General features: G+C 37.2%; 1 protein-coding gene across 5 annotated transcripts in view; it reads right to left on the reverse strand.

Annotated features, from left to right (window-relative positions):
- Positions 1-25,089, reverse strand: part of LOC131678864 (AMP deaminase 2) — a 76,144-nt gene that overhangs the window by 44,415 nt on the left and 6,640 nt on the right. The window contains exons 1-2 of one of the 5 annotated variants that reach the window (XM_058959301.1): positions 16,272-16,455; positions 4,037-4,314 (exon numbers count right to left, since the gene is read on the reverse strand). The exons of 1 other annotated variant lie outside the window; for it this stretch is intronic. In XM_058959301.1, the coding sequence (XP_058815284.1) occupies positions 4,037-4,160 (124 nt within the window). In that variant the 5' untranslated portion in view covers positions 4,161-4,314; positions 16,272-16,455. Of the gene's footprint in view, positions 1-4,036; positions 4,342-16,144; positions 16,456-25,089 lie in introns of those variants that run through there. 3 more of the 5 variants (XM_058959294.1, XM_058959282.1, XM_058959286.1) reach the window with 3 other exon arrangements.

Here is a 25,089-nt window from a genome sequence, read left to right on the forward strand (position 1 = left end):
TTGTCCTTGATACGTTCACAGGTCTGAGCAGTTCAAGGATGTCCTGGAAAAAACTCCACCCAGTTTACAACGAAACGTCCCATTTGTCTGAAGTGTGATTTCCAGTCAAGTCCAACGAAGATTCGTACGATAAGCGTTATGTCAACTGTCGTAGAATGATCAACTGAATCTGCCACTTTACGATGATCGATACGTCTATTCAGCAAATTAAAGACGGGCATCGCAGATGATCTTAAAATTTTCGGCTTCGTCAAGTCACATAGTCCTAAGCTTCATCAATTTGACTCACTTGACTTGTTCTACCACGCAATCAAACACGCGGAAAAGTAAATCAATATTTTCCAGAAAAAAATTATTTCATTGCGAATTATAAAATAATTATGTAGTGACAGATTTTTCGTTTGACCAGAATCCATGTTTTTTGTAACCACTTAATTAAATATTTTCGTTATTCAAATTTATCACATGATTAGCTTAAAGTGAGCATATAATTAAAGAAAAAACTATGCTTGCCACTACTACCAAAACACAAAAATATAGCACCCACTTTTTATTCATACCAGAATAGCGTTTACTATGATCGAAAAAGTAAAGTCACATGCTCGAAAGTTGCTTGTAGTAAATGCTTTTTTTATTCATACCAATGCTACTTTACTACTAGCATCTGCTAGTTTTTGAAGTAAATTCTTTTTTATTCATACGGCCCATTGTCATCTCCCGGAGTAAATGGTGTCCTCTCTGTTATTTTTAAAAAAGGGCGGTTTGGTGGAACTCCGACATTTAAAAAAAATGTCAGGAAAACCGCAATTTATTGATGCGATATACTCTTCAACGCATCCTTGGCGCAATACTTTTAATGTAGAATACATAAATTTAAGCTTCCAATATCGGCTGTAACAGCCGCGTCAGTTTTTGAACGTTAATAACTTCCATTATACTTAGCAGAATGCTTTGATGGGTCAGGCCATTTTGTCGAAAATATATTCAGCACTAAGGTAAAAAAACATAGCAAACCTCAGAAGAATATCGAATACTTTTTAGCCACAAGTAGGACTTATGTAAATCATAAGATTGTCGTATGAAACGGCATTTGTTTTGTATAATCTGTTTGCTATGATTTGATTTTCCATATGGTATCTTTGATTCTTCATAAACCAAATATTAAGCATTTCTCTTATGTTCATGAGAATCATAAGATGCTCGAATGTGATTCAAATGGGTGACATATGCAATATCTAATAAAATTGTAAGATAATCATAAAACTCGTATGTTTACATATTAATCTTATGAAAACATAGTTTTGCTGGGGGTGGGCGTAGCGTAGTTGGTAAATCGATTGCCTTGTACGCAGCGTATATGGGTTCGAGTCGCGACCCCACACATAGGGTTAGAAATTTTTCATAAGAGATTTTTCCAACTCGAAGAGGTGAATGACCTTAAGGTTAAAACCTCTATAATCGAAATAAAAAAAATAGTTTTGCTACTTTCCTGCGCATCATAAGTTAATTCTTATAATATTCACTGTATGTTTTGGCTGAGTGTAGTATTAAAATTTGGAGTATGTATAACATGCATTAATAACAAAAAAACTGTGTTTTGAAAAATCTTTCGAAAACTACTCTGAAATGGTGAAAATTCTCATCTCGGTCAGATTGCCGTCAATATGGTGCACCACCCGAACACTTAAAATGATGAAAAATTTTAAATATAGGTCCGCTACAGATTTGTTTCTATTATCATTTGTATTTGGCTGTTTGGGGTCAACGGAGGGCTGTACAATACCGAGAACGTAATATTTGTGAGCTGGACATGGCTGATGTATGAAGCAGTTTGTATCGTTACATGCTACTAGCAGAAGCATTTCCTAAGGGTCGAAGGTATCATACACACACAAAAAAACCGGATTTAAGTCTGGCCAAAGCTCGCTCGTGATTGGTTCCCGTTAATTTCATGCATCGAACGGCAAATCTTGAACGGAAAGAATTGTGATTTCAGACGGTTTCAGCAAGTCCAGAGACTGTATGTCAATACCAGGAGAGAAGATAATTATTAGGATTCTTCTCCGTGGAATTTGAGCAATTACGTGCTAGTAACCAAAATTAATTAGAACAAAAATATCCAACCCGGAGAATATTTTCTTTGACAAACAAATTAGTCTTTATCAGCGCCATCAAACCACTCAAAAGAATTAAATTTGAAATATTTTTCCTTCGCCAGCTATGATTTGTCAAAAATCTCAATGTAGAAGCCCGAGGATGTATTTCGTGCTTGATCACATACCAATACTTTCTTTAAATGATCCAGTGGTTAATTTTGTAATGTGAAATATTCTATGCTGGGCAAAATTATAACTGGCAATTATATCCGAACCGCATCCAGGACAACAGCCAAGCCCGGAAATAGTAAAAGTCAGAAGCGACCAACGAGAATCGACAGCAGCGCCTCTCCCCCGCCAACGCCGACGACAAAAACGCCAACAAAGATGGTCAGGATCATCATCATTTTTATAAAGTATAATTTGAAAAACCATTTGAGACTTGGTTCATGAAAATCGGTTTAGTTAACACCGATGTGACTTTAATTCTGGAATGCGTCCAGAACCCGAGAGTTCCAGAACAGTCGATAGTGGACAATATATTCAAAGAATCTTTGATTGGCCATGTGGACAAAATTGCTTTGAATGATCATTTGTGATCTAGACCCCCCCAATGCAAGTTAAGTTGGACCCTTTTTAATACGTAGTACACGATTTGAACATCATGGTGTTACCAGTTTATATGGGAATTTGCGGTGTGGACGCACTCTTCAAGCCCTAACTCCGGAACCGTAAGTCCGATCAACAAAAATTTCAATAGCAGATTATGGGAGCGTTATACCGTTCATTTGAAATTAAGTTTGAGCGATTCGGTTAAAAAAATGAGTAAGTTTTGAAAATAGGCACACACATACACACATACACATACAGACATTTGCTGATATTGACGAACTGAGTCGAATGATATAACACTCGGCCCTCCGTTAAAAAGGCGAATTTCACAGTGATTGCATATCCTCTCTATTGAGAAAGGCACAAATGATAATATTTCGGTAATATTAAGGTTCAACTGAGAAAGCTTAGAAAAGCGGCCATCTTGGAAAACGAAAAAAGCAGTTTTTTCTCACATCATTGGAAAATCTTCATGAAAATCACTCAGCGATACTCTACCAATGCCCCGAATACATTGATTCATTTTCATGAAGATTTTCCCAACGGTGTGAAAAAACTGCTTTTTTCGCTTTCCAAGATGGCCGCTTATTGAGGCGTTCTCAGTTGAACCTTAATAGTAATGATAGATATTCGCCAGTCAAAAACAAGATTTCAATTTCGCTTTCTCACCAGCAAACCATAGGTTCTGTGCCAGTTACTGATGAGATTATTTCGAAACGTGAAACTCAACTATATTTAAATAAATTGTGTCTTTCATGCACAAATGTTGATTAATCAAAATTTACTCTTTAGAAAGAATCCTTCCGTAATTCCAATATATGTTTGGTCTTCTTGGTCATTGTGCTGTCTAGCAATACTATTTCCGATTGAATTTGTTTGGAATAGTCTAATTAATCCATCATTAATAACCGGATGTTTTGAACTTGTATGTATATATAGTTGTTACAGAGTTCAAGTACATTTTTAAGGCAGTGATGAAATAGTCCACGTTGTCAGTCAAAGGAAAATAAATTTTGATAGGCTTAAAACGGGTGGCAACAAAATATTCGGAATTCTGGCTGATTGCTACGGGATTTCCTGCTCAAATGCATCGACGTTACGAAATGCTTTGAATTTTGACAGACACCAGACAGGAAGCTGTTACTTGGAGAAGACGAAGACTAATGTTCCATCAGTAAAGGTCAGGACAAAATTAAAAAGAACATTTCATATATTATTTCACTATTGACAATTCTAATTCCAATGTCATTCCGATTGCTTTTATTGTAACAAAATAATATTTCGTCAACGATAAAACAGTATTATGTTCAGCACTACTTTATAATTACCTGTCGACGGGAAATAATCGTGGATCAGAATTTGCGGCGATCGAGGTGATATCACCAGATTTGGCAAATCAAGTGACGAATCCCGGCGAGCATCGACCTTGAGCAGCATTCCACGGGCACTCATGTTTGTTTCTTGTAAATGTGGTCTCCTTTTATTAGCTTCACAAACACAAACAGTACTCCGAAATGATCACCCTTGTCTTCACACTTTGCACTAACGGTGCTAATTATTTGCACTACTTCTCACTTTGGAAATACCGGTAGGTTTCGGCTACCATCTAATTTGGATTAATGACGGAGCATCACTTTCAAATTGGAGGAAACTGTCATGCACTCGTTCCGCTCGTTTTCACTTTCTTTAATTCCATTACAGGAGATCGACTGCAGCAGCATCACACAAACGCTTTCGACACCCTAGTTTCTCTATCGGCGACGAATTCAGACACCTGATTTGACATTCTGTGGTGTGGTTAATTAGCGCGAGAAATCCTAAATTTAAACCGGGCGAACTTGCCCGCCCTGAATCATTTTGATATTAACGCCAGTAATGAAAATTTACGTACAAAAATAGGAAACAACTCATGCGCTACCAAATATCATTTGGCATTGAGCCAAAGGAACCTAAGGGACGTGGTATATACTAGTGCACTTGATATATTGCAACTTGTTTTGCTAATTGCCGGTTTGCCATACAATTAATTTCAAGCTAAAGACTATTGTCGAGAAGGCAGCCACATTAATGTATTCGACGAATTAATGTTGTACAATATCGAGAACTACTTCAATTAGAGTTTTATTATAGTTAGTTTTTAATATAAGTGGAATATAAGTTTTAAAGTCACTCTAAAAACTTAGATTGCACTTATAGCGTGCTATAAAACTTTAACTGTTATTTGCGTTATTTGCATTAATATTAAATATTACTATATTATTTATACTGCAAAAATTTGAGGAATAACCAAATTCTCATCAGATAACGAATGTCCTATTTTCATGGCGCGTAGTTTTTATGATATTCCCGATAAAACGTCAAAGCTATTGCATCACATAACATTACTTTGCATGACACAAAGCTGATAACGCTCATTGAGATATCGTTACTAGTGTTCGCCGCCAGATGATATCATCTTAATCGTAACGAGGATGTTAGTGGCACAAAAAGAAATGTCAACGCCGAAGTGCTCTTATTGATTTATCCGTAATACTATGTTCACACTATAGAGTTAAAACTCGTTATGACAATTAGCAACAAGAAAAATGTCATGAAGATATTGTTAAAACACGTTTTAACTCGAAGTGTGAACGTAGTATAACTGTATAAACCTGTAAATATGCTATGGATTAGAAGTCGAGTAATGAAATAGTGTGGCTTCCTTCTTAATAGTGCCAAAATAGGTAAATTAATCTATACGAATGACGATGAAATCGAAGTACGTTTACAGGATTTAGCGCCAGGCACTAATTATGAGATCATTTAAAGAATAATGTCGAAATACGGATAGGAGAAATTCATTACCAATAATACTTGGAAACACTTCCTTCTCGACGACATTCGTGTGATGAGAATGTGGCTGACCCCTTCCTACCCGGGGCTTCGAATGCAAAACGCATAGTCAGGGTGTTAGATATAATCAAATAAAAAACGGTGTTTATATACACCGGTCACAATCACACTTCCCAGTTCTGTAATCAGACGTTACACTAGAGTGACAGCTATTTTTCGATGTTCGAATTTTGTCCATCACCGGTCCCAAAATCAACCAATGTATATAAAATTGAAGCTTGAGCAAAATTGAACCATATTAGCACGTGCCCCAAAGCGATTCAAGTGAATTACATATGTATTTTTTGTGTGGTCCTTTTTTAATTTGAACAAAAACTGAAATATTGTAAAATTAAAGCGTAGAATATTAGGCTACAAAAGATGTAAGAGGTAAAAAAGAATTTAGAAAACAGGAAAATGCGCAAAAACATTTTTTAATCGCTATATCAAGTATTTCCAAACGAACCGCCAGCACACCTATCGAATTAATAAACAAAAACAAAAAGGAAACGGTTATACAATAGTGACTCAGCAACGACATTGCCATACACGCAAGCAAGAGTGGGAGCAGCTAAACGATTAAGAGCTGGAGATGGAAATAACAACCAAATATGTTAAAAAAAAGGTAAGAGTCTATTTTGGTCCCATCAGGGAGCGTTCTATACTATTTCATCACTTACGCGGACTACAATCAATGGAAAGCGTACAAATTGGTATCAGTATATTTGCTGAGAAATGGCTTTATTTCCCGAATCTCGGACCTCTGAAAACGATCGGAAATGAAAGCTTTAAGTCGAAACACAATCCATGACTTATAAGTTATACTACTATAGTTATTATAGACTTATAGTAGTGTTCCCTTCACGCGCAAAAGTGGTTTTAATTTTAGGATGATTCTCCTTACGTATTGTGCACTTGTCCCACAGGTTTTGTTCGGTGTTGTTTTCAATGCATTGCATAAAGATTAAATTGAGATTAACATCGGTTATAAAATAGGGATAGCTCGTAGATGTTTTTCTTTAAACGGCGGCATTTACCGGCAAAATCGACTCGTGCCAAAAATAAAGGTTGACAGTTAAAAATGTACTGAACATTTCGAGCACACAAATGGTAAATCCATTATTTATCACAAAAACCAAAACGATACGTACGATTGAATACTTTGAGCACAGCGATCACATGTATATCTTCGGCGTTGTGTAAATGTTAACGGTGATTTAGCATCGAAAGGTTGAAAATCAAAGGACCCAAAATATTAAGGCGAAATTTCAAAAGGCAAAAATTCAAAAGCCCTAATAAAAAATGGTCGGAAAAAAATGGCCTTAAACTCATAAAGCCGAGAACCCAGAAGGCCGAAACTCATAAGACAAACTTTTTTATATACATTCGATTATTTCACATTGTGTTTTTCTTGATCGATTAATCGAGGAAGAAAGGATTATTAAGAATATATCAAATAATCAACCGCTAAAATTATTGTACCGCAATTTTCCTTGCCACCAACTTAACGTTCTGCTAAAACAATAAGATGTCAAAAATATGTTACTAAAGTTTTCAGAAGCCAAAATCTCATTTATTGATTTAATTTAAATTTGTTCCAACCCCAAAACTATTAGTATTCAATTGTCAAAAGGAGATAAAATCTTAAAAATTGTAGAATTAAAAAAATTAAGCTTCGTGCGTTCATCGACTGTTGTAGTTCTAAAGAAACGGTATAACTATGGTTTTTGGTCATGGACCTTTTGCACAAAAACGTGTAGGCGAGAAATTGCTAAAAATGCAGCTATATAGTGTTAAAATTACCTGAAAATATTTTTTGTGCTTGACAATTAGTATTATAAGCCCCATTTTACAGGATCTCAAATCATCTTAATATTGTGTAAAAAAATTGCCAATTGCCATTTTGAAGTATATTCCCAAAAACGCTATCGCATTCCATGTAGCTATAGACGCAATACTATTACTATTGTTTTAACTCTTACGTCCCCAAAACCCATTTCATTGAAAATGTTAAATTTCAAAATAATGGTTCTCAGACGCGTTCCAACCAAACAGACGCGTTCCAACCAAATTTGAATTGTCCAGTTTTAGAAAACGAGGCCACCTTTCCGGAACTGAAATGGTCTGCACTTGTTTGGCAAAACTATAAAGTTTGACGCCTCGAAAGACGGGTTTTATAATCAGTCGAAAAGTGTCCTCTTTGCCGCAGGAACCAGGTTCCCGGAATACCTCGGGTTGTGGCCAATTCGACCAAAAACCTTCAGTATGTTGGCATTTGTTTTACAAAATCATAACGTTTTGTGCGTCGCAAGACTGGTTTGCAGACCGCTATGAAAGTTGTTTGCTTTTCGGAAAAGGGGGTAACACCGGTACTCCCAACAATATATGTATCCAGAACTACGGTCAGCTTCGGAAAGGTAGCCGCGGTTTCTAAAACTGGATAAATTTTGCGACCGTTTTCAAAAAAACCGCATCAAATTTGGTTGGAACGCGGCTGAGAACCATTATTTTAAAATTTAACATTTTCAATGAAATGGGTTTTGGGGATGTAAGAGTTAATGATGACAAAATCTCATATTTTGAATTGAACAAAAATCCAAAAACAGTTGCAGTGAACTATTTATTATCATAAGTTGGTCACATTTCATAGAAGTTTGTAATTTAATTTGAAATTATTAAGAACCCATTAATACACTTTTCATGTGGTAAGGAGGAAAAAATCTGAATTTTTTAATAATTAAATTTGAATTCCTTAATCCTAACAATATTTCCAATGAACTATGTATTGTCAAAGGAAGGTAACAAATTTTGCTTAGGTTTTATCTAACCTTAATTAAATTTCATAATTTCATTTTACATTAGAGAGATTAAACAAATATTCTAAGGAAGAACAACTTCATTTCAATTTAACGATATTACATAAATATTTCCCTAGAGCTATCATTTATAAAGGAAGATAATACCTCATGTATAACGTAATGTATAGAATACACCCAAAACTCGGCCGTAATACCTTTACGATAATAAGAAAAAAATGCTCCAATAGCAAGACGTGTAATACTAAAACGGTCCCAACAAAAAAATCCCCAAACAGCAATACCAACACATTAAAATTTTCTCAGCGTCGCACTCATGTTTCATCAATTATTATACAATAAATATTAACACGTCGGATTGTCTGGAAGTGTGTAGCACTGTGTTTGTCATCGTATAGCGTATCAAGCGAAGCGAATACAATGCGGATAAAGACGAGCTTCGATTTTCTCTACACGACACATTCCTTATTTAACCCTTTCATGCCCAACTTTATTCTAGTTCATGTAGGGTTTCAAAACTATTTTTTATTGAAAACGGTGGCGTCAAGAAACTCGAAAAAACTTTTTTTCATAAAGGTAGGTGCTTCTCTTGCAGTGCTAGAAGTTGCTCAATTCCAATGCTCACCACAATTTTCCTTGAATATTCACAATAGTCCAATTGCTTGAAAACGTAGCCAAAAATAATCTAAATTGATAGGTTTTATCAGTTTTCACTAATACTGAATCATAACAAAGTTATATGAAAAAATCATTTTCCGTCGTAAACGTAAACTGTTCCTGGCAGCACTGCTCCATCGGAATTCAATAAGACTAATTGCAATAACTTCAGCTCTAGAGCTGATCTTTGTAACTGTTAATACTCAAATGAAAGCCAATAGTCACATTTATTAGCCTTACTGGTTTTTAAAAGCAAATCTTGCCTCAATCAAAAGTTATAGCTGTTTAAAAACGTTGTTGTCCACAAACAACATGGGCATGAATGGGTTAAAGATCGGCTCACACTCGGCTAGCTTCCCCGGTCAAAAAAAACGCGGACGAACATGGTCAGGCGATTTAAACAGTTTGACGTTTAACTCAACTCGCCTGTGCTAAGTGCCCCTAGATACAAAAGCAATTTGCAAATGCGATTTAAAGGCGATTTCAACACTTAGACAAATTTTCTGGCGGCTGAAAAGGACTTGGTTGTTTTTGCGTTTTTCAAACATGGCGGTTCATGTTTGGCTTAAGCTTAAAATAGTTTTTTTAACAATTGGCGTGTTCTCGCTTGTATTTTGTTTGTCTAGTGCACTTCATTTAGCCAACGAATGTGGGAAATTGTGGAATCGTGTGTAAGTATAGTGGAACAAGATCTCTGACCTAAACTCTTAATAAAAGTCAGTTTATGTGAGTAGATAATGAATCCGAATATAAGTATTATTTGTAATTTTCATATTAGGCAATTAAGGGCGATGAAATGGCGCGTTCCCTGGGCGATTTAGGGGCGATTTGAGGGCCGGTAGAGCGGCTAAAAAATGATGGCGGCAAATTGCCCAAATGTTGCATTTGAAATAGCCCCCTAATTGCCAGCAATTTACTGGCAAATTGAAGGGCAATTAGCGCATCCTAGTTGGCAATTAGCCCCCCGTTAGCCAGCAACTTGCCCTTTTTGACTGGGTCAAAGCACAGTCAGAAAAAAACCGACTCGGAATAGTGGTGGGAGGTATTTCGGTCGGTGTTAAATTGAAATTTCTTTTCTATCACGGACGTCAACAGCAAGGTACCGACTGCACAAAACATGAACAGTCCTTCCCGTCATGTACGAGAAGCAAGACCTACAGTTTGAATCCACGCATCAAATGCTTGTTATGATCATAATACATTAGGGGAAGGTTCTTTTTGTGGTATTTGAATAGAGGACAAACCGATAAGCAATTGAAAAGTTTTCATGATTGAGTGTTATGTGAAGAATTCTCATAGTGCTCAAAGTGCTATTCGGGAAAGGATTGTCTTTGACTGAGTAGTTCTTTAGGTTCTTTAATTGACGAAACGTGTAAGGTGGTGGAATAAAGTGGAGGAAAGGTTGAGGACATTTTCCAACATGAAACTTTCGACGTACAGTATGAAACATCTGCTTTGGCAAGCTATTTGTAATTGTGACTTGAAAAGCTGCATTTTCCTTGTAACCGGGATCATGGGCCAGGAAACTTCATCTTTATTCATTTTATTCATCACTGACCGTCATATGGATACTATCAATAAAACGCATCAAATAAGAATCTTTGATCCTAGTTACTACCTCGAAAGTCTGTAAAGAAATAATGATTAAATTCAAAAAAGTGTCAAAACAAATATTTCAAATAGGAAAATCAAAAGAACTAATGTATGAAAATATTCCCAAAAGTATTGTGTCCTATGTTTGAGTACACCAAGCAATCGGGTAGATCGTAGGGCTCTAAATCCACCAAACTATATGTCGAAATGTATATTCATTTCGATTGAATCGACCGCTATGTTTGAATATACCGGGCAGACGAGAAGTTCACAAATTTGCTTGCAAGATTTATTTGCATACAGAACTGCTCATGTTTGAAAGAAGGAATGAATCCCTATGTTCGAGTGAACCGGAGATACGCGAAGATCACAGGTTTGCTTACGAGGAACCGCCGCTTCCGACGACTGATTTTCAGTAGCTTTACATTATTTCAGTACCTTGAGTTAAGTAATGCGCAAACCTTACCTTACTATTTTAAAATCCATCCACAAGTGCTGCGCACACCACGTTTTGATTCTATTCTATCCCAGGAAGATGGAGGGGGGCGAGAGGTACCACCTCCAACAATAACCACGATTTGAATTCGATCAACGTGGACATTTCGTAACGAAATGCTAATATCAGTTCGCCTTTTGAAATTTTATCTTACAAAAAGTTTACATTGTGAAAAGTTTCCCTTTTTGATTTCGCCTTCCAGGAACTTTGCCTTATGAAATTCCGCCTTCTGAAAAGTTTGTCTTTTGAAGATCCGCCTTCTAGAGAATTCGCCTTTTAAAAATTCAACTTTGGATTTTTCAGTCTTTTAGATTCGGCTTTATGATTTTCTGCCTTACGGTCTCAGCCCATTAACGTTGTGTTCATGGGTAATTGGGATATTGATTACCACTAGATTCGCTACTGAGTATGACTGAATTGTAACTGAGCACATATATGTCACTATATCCGAGATAGTTATACCAAAGATTAACTCAAGATTACTAGGTCCCATACAAAACATTCACAAAATATGGTTCAGTAACCGTGAACCGGTGAACTCAATAATAGTAAGCTTTTGCTGCCCCCTCGTTAATAGGCGTCGGTAATATTGAGAATGCATCGACAAAATGCTATGGTTACGACCCAAATCAAAGTCGTAAACAATCTTGATATGAAAAAAGTTGTATATAGCGACGTGTAAAGTATATTACAGATATGCTTCCTATTAAAGGCCTACTTCTAGAGCATTGATAGCCACAATTATTGATGTGCGAGCTCGTCCGTTTGTATCCTGAACCGGATAATTTCGTAATAGAAGTAAGACAGGTCGCAGTTTAATTTCTCAGTGGTTTAATATTTACTTGACTTTACTGCAAAATATAATACAAGAGTTTGTTGCGGAGTTTGATGTTAAATATAGCAGTTGTTAGCAGACAAATTTACTGATCAATTTATCGATAGCGGAAAGATACATTACTTAGTTGCTTCAGCTAATTGCTGCACTTTGATAATCTCAATGTTTGTTTATTTTCCTGCCCAAAATTTGCTTGTTTTTTCTTAATATCTAATTGTCATAGATACGATGTTGTTTCTTTATCGCAAAGCTTCGCTTCAGTTTATTGTGGAGCTGTCACTCTGACAGTGAACGGGTTCATCGAGGGGTCGCATTTGGATGGTACATGGGAAACATCTGACTACTTTATCTTGAGTTTATCTTTGGTTATACATCTAGTTGGGGTATGTTGGTATGGCGGTGCTAGTAATTTAACGTATATTCTTTTTAATGTTCACTCAAGTAAAATAAACTTAATAAGCGCAGATGTCTGTTCTTTGTGCTTGAAATTGATCGTGAGAACTTTGTTTCGATCAGTTTAAAGGAATTTAACGATCCGGTGCGTGAATAGATAATTTTTCAAACTTTTTCGTTCACTTTCGAACTCAATCGGAATCGGTTGTTTTATATGAGTTGGAAACCGGACAAACATAATTCAGAATTCTGAATCAAATTCCGCATTGTTTGATAGAGGTCGGCATTGAAGAAAAATGTAGCAATAGCAATATAGCAATACACTTAGGTCTGCTAATTTATGTTATTTTCAAAAATATCGCTGACAAATTTTGGTGGTCCTGAAAAGAACCAATTTGTTTGTGCTGTGTAGTAATTACTTAGATAAAAAAAACTGCGATACAGACATAGAAAAAACTTAGGCTAATAGAAAAATATTTTTTTAGCCAATATAAAATTGCATAAAAAATTTTGTATATCTTGTCGATAGCATAGCACAAAAATGAAATCATTCCATTCATTTTCATATGATAGGACCATTAGTTTGACATTTAGGCTGTTCGCACACGAGACGACAGGCGAAGCAGGCCACAAAAAATATTCACTATGGATTTTGTTTTACTTGTTCCAAGTTCCAACACTGTTTATGTTTGTCGCGTTGGAATTCACAGTGGATCCACTCCATACAAAAGCTGGACAAAACCTCAAAAGTAGTTTAAAATGTCTGAAAATATCATCTAAGGGTACTTTGGTGCGCTGAACTCGATTTTGATTAAGTTAGGACGCTAAAATTAAAATTAGACAGCCTAGGCTGGCTCTAAAAGTTTTTTTTTAAAGTTATCGCCAAAGCTATTCAAATATGACAGGTTTATTTCATTTTGATGAAGATCTCAAATCAAGCTCTACTATGCTCTGTTCACAGTTCATATGATGCATACTGCAGCTCAGCCGCTAAATACTTTTGCATTGATTTTCAATTCCAATGATGATATAAATATCTCTCCTTGTAGGTACTGACTTGGTTTTGCGTACGAAAACATGCTGAGCATTTTTACCATATTCCTTCCTATTCTTTGCACTCTATGTGTATGCTTTGAAATAGAGGCGGAAGTGGAAGTGAATTATTGAGAGAGATTTTGAATTTGATTGTTGATTGTGATAGATTCAATAGGAAGTTTGTACTTGAAAATAAATGTTGCATTACGGGCCATTAACTAAAAATCGGGTAAAAAAAGAACTTCTCCCACACTCACGTGTTTACTTTACATCGGTCACCAGTAAAGCTAACGACCAATACCTACCAAAGAGATATAAGATTGATGGAAAGATATAATAATAGTTGCAGTTAGTTTGCCTCTCGTTGGCTTGTATTTATTTGAATTTTTCAATACTGCAGATAACTGTGAAAATGTAGAAACAAGAGTCATAGTTGCAAGACGGTTTAGGCATACTTATATTTGTATCAAGGAAATCGACCCAAACCCTGAATTTACAAGCAGTGTTCAGAAAAAGAAATCCACCGGTGAATAATAATGCAAAACTTCATGAAATCTTCGGCGCAAGATGGCACTATGATTTTTGAAAACTAGAAAAAATTCTACGTCAGTTGTACTAGATGATATCCTTCAACACGCTTTTACCGATAAAGAGATGACACTCTGAATGTAAATAAGTCCGCGTTAAACAACATAGTTATATTGATTTTATTGGTAACTTTTTAAATACTCATTATTTCTCAAATCGAAATACACCATTGAATTCCTGAGATGATTTTCTATTAGAAACGCCTATATGTGTTATTAAATTAACGTTGTAGTACCTGTTACAGCGAGATGAATTAGAATAAAAAAAAACTTTTTGTCACTCAAATTCTTGCAGATTTTCAAGACCTTGTACGGTTCAAAAAATGTAGCACTTATATTTTTCAATCGATTGATTCAAAAATTTGGCGAATACAGCTTTAGGTAATGTACATTTAGAAAAAAATATAAAAGGTGTGAAAATCGACAATAAATTTTGGAGGTTTTGGCCGGCCCGGCCCCACTGTGGAATGGCTAGAACAAAATCCATAGTGAATATTTTTGTGGCATGTGTCCTGTCGCCTCGTGTGCGTATAGCTTTACAGCCCCGAGTACACACATAGCAAAGTAATAGAATGCAATATGCTAGAGCGAGACTACATGTTTCAGTCAGTGAATACATCGAAAATCAGTAGTGTTTTGATTCTTTTAGTAGTGATAACATATTTGTTCCGTTCACTACGACTTCCGACGGAAGTTATTATCGTTTAAAATCTAACATTACAGTCGCTGCGAATATTATGAAACGGGCCCCTATATTGAAATATTAAATGCATCAAAAAAGTAGAAAGCAAAACTAAACTGATTCCGAGACATCTATTTCGCAACACCGTGCAATCAGCTAGCCCTCCAGATATGTGTATTCATGATAATTGTCAACAACAGTAGTATGATAAGTGGCTTGAGTGGAATGCAGACGAGACAGCTTTTGCTTAACATGCGAACAACAACCGTCACACTGTGCTGTTGGTTATCAGGTGCCACGAGTAAAGGAGAGATAAGTCTGTTTAAATTATATAGGATAATGAGCCTATTTTTGCCCTGTTTTTATTATCGCCCTATCCATTTGAAGCTGTTGGTTAGAGCAGCGTCGACCATCTTTGTTCAACGCGTTGGTTTAAACGGTAGTTCGATAATTGGGACATTCGACTTGAGTTTTCGTTACGCTCAAGCAGATTTAATTAAACATTTTCAGACTATTTTTGTTATTAAGCAAAGACAGTAACCAATTTATGCGCATTTCAAATAGGGCCTAAATAGGTTCTTTGCCTTATATAGTTAATAGATTTGTGCCTCCGATTAGATGTATCCAGAATGCTTTGGAATATTTTGGTGTTATTATTGTCAAAGTTACGAAATTAGACGTTTTTTGATCGAATAGTCATCTATTTCGTACATGGTAAACATATAATGCTTGAATAAATATCTGAAACATTCAATTAAGAGCCTCAAATTCTCCAAATACGTCTTTGAAAAAAGGAATGAGATTTTTAACAATGAGAAACAATGTAAAATAGAAACAGGAATAATCCTTGATTATTCGGATACTGAGATCTGTTTGTATAAATATCGTTTTTCAAAAAAATGTGCTAAAGATTGTGAAAACGTATCAAATTCGATTCAGCTTCCATGTTAGACTAAGTAGCTTGAAATCCTTTCTAGGCAAAATAACATCTAACAACGACAGCGAGAAACTGTTTAAGCTAATTTTAGAATGCACCGAGCAGAACACACCTCAAACAACAGTTTGACACCGTTTTTTAAATCAATCACTAAGAGCACGGCGACCTATCATCCATCGAATGCCATTTGACATTGAACTAAACCGGCTCTCCGCGCTCCCAAAAAAATGCACAACAAATTTGCGGGACATTGACCGCGACGACGACAGACAAAACAAAACAATGATCAGCCGGGACAGTCACCGTCGAAGGGAAGGTGGGTGGTGCGACATTCGGCTTTGTCGACAACTCAAGTTGTTTTCCACACGATCATCATTTCGTACTAGTTTTTCTTGCGCCCGGCGAAAAATTAATGGCCTGTCCCATGTTCGCATCTAATGTCAAATCCTATACACAAATACACCAAAGAATGAAGAGGAAACTGGCTCAAAGCGATCATGAAATGCTGCTGCGCATTTGGCTTTCTTTTCCAACCTTCCGTTAGCGGAAAATCTAGGAAAACGCGCTTCGATTGGATTGTTTACGTAATCACACTGCTAGCGGGGAACTTTTTTCCTTTGGTCAAGTATTTTGTCTCCTCCGATCTCACGGAGACGCTTACTGGTAGGAAAATATCCACAAAGATTTCTAATTGGAACGGAATTTGACACTTTTCGCGTTAGTCGTACAACCAAAATGAAATCAAAAATTTTCACAACCGATACGCTAGGCACTGATGCAGCCAGGCACTGTTTTCACTGCACGGGTTTGATATTCACTGACTGTTTGGGTATCTTTGTTGGCGCGCGCACGATTGTCAAACATCGTCGCCGTGGTACTGAGCGGGGGTCTAGCTACCAGTCAGTGTGTATGGCCGGTTCGCTAGGGGTGTTCAGTTTGGTGCCGTCAATCGTTTCAGACTAAATTTAAGAAAATGGACTTGACTCCATTTTTTTTCTAATTGTTAGATGAATGATCGATAACTTTTTGACGATAATTTGATTACTTCAATTCGTAGCTAGACTTAATGCAAAAGGCATAATTTTCGTTTATTATTTTGAGCAATTTTAACACTGAGTATCCCTAGTCGACCAACACGCAAGTATATTTTTTATGATTTTCCACGCTTTCCACAGTGATTGGTTCTATCCAACGGTATCGTTAAGTGGGATCGTAGATCTGCGACTAGACGGCCTGGATGATGTTTTGAATTCCACAAATAAGCACAATATAGTATTATTGATAAAACAAGCTGCTGTGTTCAGTCCAATACATTCAACATGTCCTACGTCGAATAATGGAAATATTTATATTCAGTGAATGCACTTGAACCACTTGATTTATAGCACTGAGCACTCCAAGTTTGACGGATTTTCGCTCCAAGTCGTTGGATAGTCGTGTCACAACTGTTCAGGCCACAAATTATCATAGTCAAGCATCGAAGAAGTTTGTTTTCCTTCGCTCTAGAAATTCACGTTGTGCCTCGTGATTGGTTCATTTACAAATTACAATCGTCAACAATGTAGATATTCAAAATCGCGATAAGGGGTAGGTGAGCCAAATGTGGCGATAATTTATTGAATCAAGTATTTGAGTTCAGAATATAATGCACTGCTCCTGCTTTGGTTATTCCGTGAGGTTATACTTCTTAACATTTAGGAACATCATCGTTACTGACCTATAAACGCGGTCGTCTGTCGCCGCTAATTGTGTGGTCAAATAATGAGTACTCTCTCCCGGCTTTGTTAGCGAAATATTACAATCTAGGTTAGGCGAGAAGATGGTGTGCGATTGTCAGCCAATACAAGGTGAAGCGATGAGTTAACCACAGAAAACAGACGTTGACGCTTGAATTAAATTTACCTAAACTCTTTGGAAACATACACTCAGGTTTTTTTACGCGGGGGATACATGCCGCGTAAATGAAAACCGCGTAAATTTCAAAATCCGCGTAAATGAAAACCGCGTAAATTTCAAAATCCGCGTAAATGAAAACCGCGTAAATTTCAAAATCCGCGTAAATGAAAACCGCGTAAATTTCAAAATCCGCGTAATTGAAGACCACTTAAATTTAAGAATCCGCGTTAAAGGGAACCTTACTGATGGATACCGCGTAAATTTCAAAATCCGCGTAAATGAAAACCGCGTAAATTTCAAAATCCGCGTAAATGAAAACCGCGTAAATTTCGAAATCCGCGTAAAAAACCGCGTAAAAAAATACCGCGCGAAAAACCGCGTAAAAAAACTTAAGTGTATATCCGTGACAGATTAACAGTCATAACGCATTGAACTAGAAAAACTCTAGAAAGAGAACTGCGGAGACTCCATTTTGGGTCGATTGGATTCGCGTTTAGCTGTCAAAAAACGAATCCAATCGAACATTGCCTATCCTTATAACATTGGACGTGTTGCCATACAATGCCGGGGCATACGTTGCCAAAAATGCTATTTTTTCTCCGCAGTTCTCTTACTATGAGTTTTTCTACATAGAACAAGTTTTCTAGGTTTCCATCGTTCATATATCGATATCAACGTAGGCGCTGGATACAGCGGAGACAGTGCTCAAATTTTTGAGTCGAGTCTCACGGGATTACGTACACTAAGTTTGGTCCAAAATGACAACTCGTGCATTCAAATTCTAATTTATTAGACACTAAGCGATGACGTTATGAGTGGGAGTCTTACAACTCAAAACTATTATAGTGAAAGATGATAAAAAGTGTTTTATGTCTGATGGTCTGTGGTGTTGTTTTTATAAAAGGTTATTTTGCAACGAAAAGTAATCTTTATGAACTTTCATTCTGATTTCAGAAAATGTGTGTGTTCAATTAAGTAAAAATATAACCAGGAAAAATATCAATAGTTTTTTGGCTAAAAGAAACAAACATAATTAACATTGTAAGTATAAACAATAAAGTCAAAGACAATCTTAAATGAGTGGACTACGTTGCGTTTATGTTTTGCCGGCTTTCTGTTTACTAGCCAGCAGGATGTTCATCAAAACGGTTTCTAAATCGGGCGATAAGCGTCTCAAACATACCGCGATTCATTCTAACGAATTGTACTAACTTCGAAAAGCCTCACAGAGGAGCAAATGCTACTAAATCCTGCCCAAAATAGAAACTTTTTTTTTGTCCGCTTACCTATAATTTTCGACTAAATTTTTGATTAAACCGTACTCTAATGAATGACTCCAGGGAAATAGATTTTTTAATTGGTATGTTTTCTATGTGAGTATTTGTTTTGTTTTGAATATGTTTTTAAATATATTTTTTTAACTTCGACATTCACAATTTTCCAGATCGCTGCTAGCAGAAGAATTTCACTGCCCTAAAGAATATTTTATCGCAAATTGACCATTTAAAGGATCGAAAAATGTGCTTTAATTTGTGGTATAACATTCAGAAAGTTTGAACCTCTAAGTGCGAAGCCCTCTATCCCGTCACCTTTATTATTATGGTGACGGTGAGTTTTGAATAAAATCAAAGTTGAAATGGAATTGTTTTATTTTGACGCTGCATCACACTGCTATGTGGATTAATACAACCATTATTTACTAATATAGTATTTTTTGCCCTATTTCCTTTGACATATAATAAGGCTTAAAAACGTGTAAAATAATTTTGACCATGTGTTTGGTCCAGTTACCCCACTTTGCGCTTGTCGGACGAAGTTTTATCTGATTAAAGGAACAAGCGGTAGAATGAGCAACAGATGGCGTTTAAATATATCTACGTCGTGGCGTAATTGGTGCAAATTAAAATTCCTATCTTTTGTTATAGTCACATACCGTACACACATTTCTTGTTTTTTTTTGCTTCAAACGCATGTATTTCACCTAGTCATAGACTTTTCCTTAATACACAACAAAAACTACAGCTGTTGTAAAGTACTTCCTTCTAATGACCTAATGACCGATGAGTTTTCTTTAACGTTTAAAGCCGGTGATAAAAAGATTTCTGCTGACGCATGTTCTATGACGCACAGTGAAAAATCAATGTCAACGGAAGAAAATCCTAAAACGTGGTGGTAGACAATACCTAGTTGTTTTACAAATGGCATGTGCCATGTGCCTGACCTCTCCGCAACCCGAAAGGCACACCTTTCCGAAAACTAAGCTTAAACGAAAATGCCAAGCAACAGATAATGCAGCTGTGCGATTTAGTTTTCGTGAACTTTCGACATTTATGTCATCAGTATAAATGCATTCGCTGGAATTGTTATCATCATCAGAATTATTCGATGCAAGAGATGGATTGAACAATGTTGGCCTTGAAAATAAAAGAACTCTAGAAAATTATTGTTATACTGCACCATTTCCACTCGGTTTTATATTCGTAAATGGAAAATATATCCGAAGCGTTCACACCCAAACTTATAGCCAGGATTTCGTTTAGGAAGAACCCACAAATTGAGTATGTAAAGGAATTAATTTGGATGAAATTTTGAAAAGTGAACCAAATACAACAGAAACTAAAAATCCTAAAAAAATATTCTCAGTTACATAAAAGGTTATAATTGAGTTTATAGTGAGTTCAATTATCACAGCCTCCCTATAGAAGGCAAAAAACCCGAGCAACACCGTTTGTTGACTAGCAGTGTCTGCAACAAAATTCGTCGAAGAAAGCGTACATTAACCAACAAAGCGCACCAGCAAAAGCTCATGGTTATGCAACAAACCGCAGCAATTACATGTTGCAAGTGTTGCTTGGGAAGGCCTCTTCCACTGCTCTGCGATCAACGCCAGTGATATCGATGTCGTCCGCGAAGCTGCCGTTCCATTGCACAATATGTCTTCGTATCGCACCTTCGAGTACCATGTTGAACATTGGATTAGAAAGTGTATCACGCTGCTTCAATTCATCCGGCTAGTTTCATGTTTGAGTTTGACCCATCCAGTGTCATACGAATCAGTTGAATCAGTTTTGTCGGAGAGCCAAGCATTATCTACCACGGTTCCTTTTGTTTCGCTGAATCATATGCTTCAATGAAATCCACAAACAGACGAATAGTTCGCATGTTGCATTTTCGGAATATTTCCAGAATTCATTGATAGTCCTTCTCGAAACCCGCTTTGGTATTCGTCGACCAGAGAACACGAGAAAGGTAGAAGTTCGACCAGCTCTTGAAGAGCCTTTTGAACTCCGTTTAACGTGGATAGATCCACAGCTTGTCTATTATCCCGTTTGTGCCTTCTCTACTCGTTAGCAGTAACAACTCAAAGTGCTCTTCCATCTAGCATGTCACTTTTCCTTCTCATGTTGTAGATAGTTTTGTAAAACTTCCGCACGCTATTCCTCGCAAAGCTTCCCTCTGTCTAAGCGGGAACTATTTCATCGTGCCCACGTTTCTTACGCCGATGAAATTTTTTCTCAACTTACCATATCGTTCCCTGTTCTGATGCACAGTCTCTGCCAGATCCGGTTTTTCTCGTCGCAACACGAACTCCCTGGCGGGCTGCGATCTCCACCATCACTTTTCAAACAAGTGTGGCAGCTTCCGTGTGTTCCAACAGAGGTCTGACGTTCGAAGTACCGAGTTTCTAATCATTTCCTGTTTAACATTGTCATATCCTGAGTCGGTTGTTCCATCCTGTGTCTATAGTTTCTGGGTTGTTAGGTTATTTATTCAACAACTAGCCTCGTGATGGGGCTGACGTGGTAGACGCTGTTTGGAACTGCTGCTAACATGGGAAACATGAGCTCTTCCATTTTCCCCTTTCCCGTCAGCATAAGATTAAAGATACTAGTGGGGTTGGTTGCTCGACCTTTACTACAGTTGCTTGTACCCTAAACCACTGAGGTCACTAATTGAAAATATCGCAGACAGATTTTTCTAGCTCAGAAGAATATGGAGAAATGGGGAATAATTAAAAGGTATGTGTCCTAACAATGTGATTTTTTCTACAAAGTTGCCAAACCAGTTACATATTTTCATCTTGTGTACAAGATACCATTCCTTTTATTTTTGCCTTGGTGATTTATCGAGATGAGTTAGTCGCATAAGCAAGAAATTGGTACTTTGGATAAACACTGTGGCTATTGGTTTCCTGTTCTTGCGTAAGACCAAGAGCGTTCATGGTGTGGAACATTTTCTGTAGATGAAAATGGAGCTTAGAATTTCGGAAGTCACCTTTATCCAGTTCGAAAATGTCAGTAGTTAAGTAACGGCGCCGGTGGTTGAGTGGTAAGCGTGACCGCGACTCATTCCAGTTGGCCTGGGTTCAATTCCAGCCGAGGTCGTTGAGATTTTTCTGAGGTGAAAAAATCTGTGGTCACGTCTTCGTTCGGAAGGGAAGTAAAGCCGTTGGTCCCCGGTCCATGAAATTGGTGGATCGATATCTAGTCCAGGTAGTGGAATCACCTCTCTGGCGTCGGTAAAGAAGAAGTATATACAACTTCTACACTCTACTAACAAAAATATCCTCCTCCCGTGATACTTGTGGAGTGCGCAGTAGTATATACGGCCTCTAGCAAAAGCAAGTATCGGACTAACAATTTCTTCCCTTTCCTTCCGCGATCTACGTTCGGGCCTGGCCGGCGCAGGTATTGATCAGAAACACTTTAGGATTACCAGGAGTTGGACATTGAAAGATGTTTCGCTAATCCCAAGCATAATTATCTACTGATTCCCTGTGCAACTTCAGCTAGTCCCGATCGACAACGGAGTAGCAGCCAGGGGTGGTCGCGCAAGCTCAAGCTCAAGCTCGATAATGTCAGTAGTTAAGTGACAAAAACGTTCTTGTGGTGACAAAGCGGGTGAACCGACTCATTAACTACTACTAATTCACTCTGTAGTATAAAAAACAACATGTAGAACAATTACACCGAGAAATCTTTGCACATATCAAGGACTGATTGATTGGTGCCAGTTTTATGAACAAACGGCACATTACGGGCAGCCCTGCTCAGAAGCCGTTGAGAAAAGCTAGTCTTAAAAAAGAAATGTTGTTGCAAACACAAAATGCCGATAAAATAAAACACCTCGGCAGGCAATTAATGAGTGTAAAAACTAGCTCATTCTATGAGTTTCAACGTCGTAAAAAGCTTAGTGTGGAAGTTTACCGTGACTTAACTTTTTGTCGGTGTCGACAGCATGAAGTACAAAGTTACTTTACGCTCGTCCGACCATGCCGCAGACTCAGGTGATTCGCCTTTTTAATGCCAAAAGATTCGGTAGCGGTAGCAGACAAAGGGTTAAGTCGCCGGTAAACTCTAAGCTTGCTCATGACCCTTTTCCACGCTTTTCCAAACTTTCTTCCTTCAACTCCTTGCTCTCCCTTGAGTACTATGGCTCTTAATATTGAAGAATATACTTCACTTTCCGGTCCCTTGCTAATTGAGTGTCGTTAAAAACATTAAAAAATAAATTCTTACATAAAATCTTCAATACCATTACTTGAACGTCAAACGATTTCTTGTTGCTGCAGTTTAGGCAATTATTACAACTACTGAAGCTACATCTACAGCCTCTGAATCAACAATCAGTACCATCAGTGAGGAAGATACTGCCATGGACGGACTATTCAGAAGCAAAGAACATCTGTTCGCGAACATCAGGGTAGCAACACGTTTATGACACGAAAGTGTAGCTTGAGCTTGTGCGACCACCCCTGACTCCGTTATCGATCTGGACTAGCTGAAGTTGCACAGAGAATAAGTAGATAATTATGGTTGGGAGTAGCGAAACATCTTTCAATGTGCAACTCCTGGTAATCCTAAAGTATTGATCAATACCGGCGCCGGCCAGGCCCGAACGCAGATCGCGGAAGGAAAGGGAAGGAATGGTTAGTCCGATACTTGCTTTTGCTAGAGGTCGTATATACTACTGCGCACTCCACAAGTATCACAGGAGGAGGATATTTTTGTTGGTAAGAGTATAGAAGTTGGATCACTTCTTCTTTACCGACGCCAGAGAGGAAACTTCACTATCTGGACTAGATGTCGATCCACCAGTTTGACCATAGACCGGGGACCAACGGCTTTACTTCCCTTCCGAAGGAAGACGTGACCACAGATTTTTTCATCACAGAAAATTCTCAACGACCTCGGCTGGAATTGAACCCAGGCAAATTGGAATGAGTGGCGGTCACGCTTACCACTCAACCACCGGCACCGTCACGATGATGGCACGAAAGTGTACAGTAGCAATAGGAAAATGAACGACCTCAAATACGGAGTTGGCGAGAAAACCACTGTTTCCCCATCGAGTACAGTGGTCTCCACGCGCCATGGCAGGTTGAGTGCACGAGTTTTGACAAATATGATTTGTTGTTTTAATTGTGTGCATCCTTTACATATAGTTAATGCATTCTGCTATTAAGAATCGAATTGACAAAAAAATTCTTACAAAGATTACCTAGAATAAGACAATCATATTCTTCTAAACAAATCAATCTTCCAAACTGTGCAGCATTTTTAACAGAAAAAGCTATAATTCAGAATTCTTGAACTTTTGCACAATGCAAAATATATATTTCAATTATTATATAGACTAAAGAAAATAACCCAGAATTTCAAAATTCTTCGAATATGTAGAGTTTTGAAGAATTTACTTTCGTAAGCGAATTTGAAAATAGTGACATTTTAAAATTTTAAAATGATGACCTTCTGTTCAACTAGTATTTTTGCGATGTTGAAACTCCTCACTGAGCTAGTTCTTGTCGCTCGCATATTGTCTGTCGGAGTGTTTTAATTGTACGACTATTGTTCTTGCCTCAGCATCAGCGTCCATGTAGATTTAATGTACAAAAATCGTGCGATTTGAAATATGTAAGAAATCATAAATATCAGAGTCCTTTGTTTATGAAAATAATTTTAAAATATTGTGTTTCATGAGGAATTATTTGCTGATCTGGACAACGGAGTTGGTACGATGCGTATGCGTTCAACCGACCCCACCCAATCATTCCTCGATCCTAACTAAAACATTATTCAACCTCAAACAATGTCATGTGATTACGAACGTCAGAATACCGCGTGATAATTCTGCCAGCATACTACTAATTGCGGAACGCATTATATCGATCATTCTAGAGACTTTTGTTTAAAACTAGATAAGCTGAAATTTAGGACTTTGTGATGTGATGTCTTATAATATTTACAGAATTAAGGATATTCATGGCTAACTCAGAAAAATATTTGGCTTAACTGGGCAATATGGATGTTTAACGATGACCATTTTGAGAAGAGACATTCCACGTGCGTTATTAAAACTCTTCGTATCTCTATTGAATTTTGAATGATGCTTTTGTGCTCAAATATGTCATGTAAAAACTAAGAACACTTTTTTTGTGATGATATTGTTGAAAATGCATATTCGCTGTTTTGGAATGAACTTTCATGAAAAATAACGGATCAAAACTCAAAAATATCCACGAATCAGATCCGGGAAAACTTCAATTCAGGTTTTAATGGCAGTCACAATTTTGTAGAGAGGCA

The sequence above is a fragment of the Topomyia yanbarensis genome, chromosome 1 (assembly GCF_030247195.1).
Source record: "Topomyia yanbarensis strain Yona2022 chromosome 1, ASM3024719v1, whole genome shotgun sequence".
In the NCBI taxonomy this organism is placed as follows: domain Eukaryota; kingdom Metazoa; phylum Arthropoda; class Insecta; order Diptera; family Culicidae; genus Topomyia; species Topomyia yanbarensis.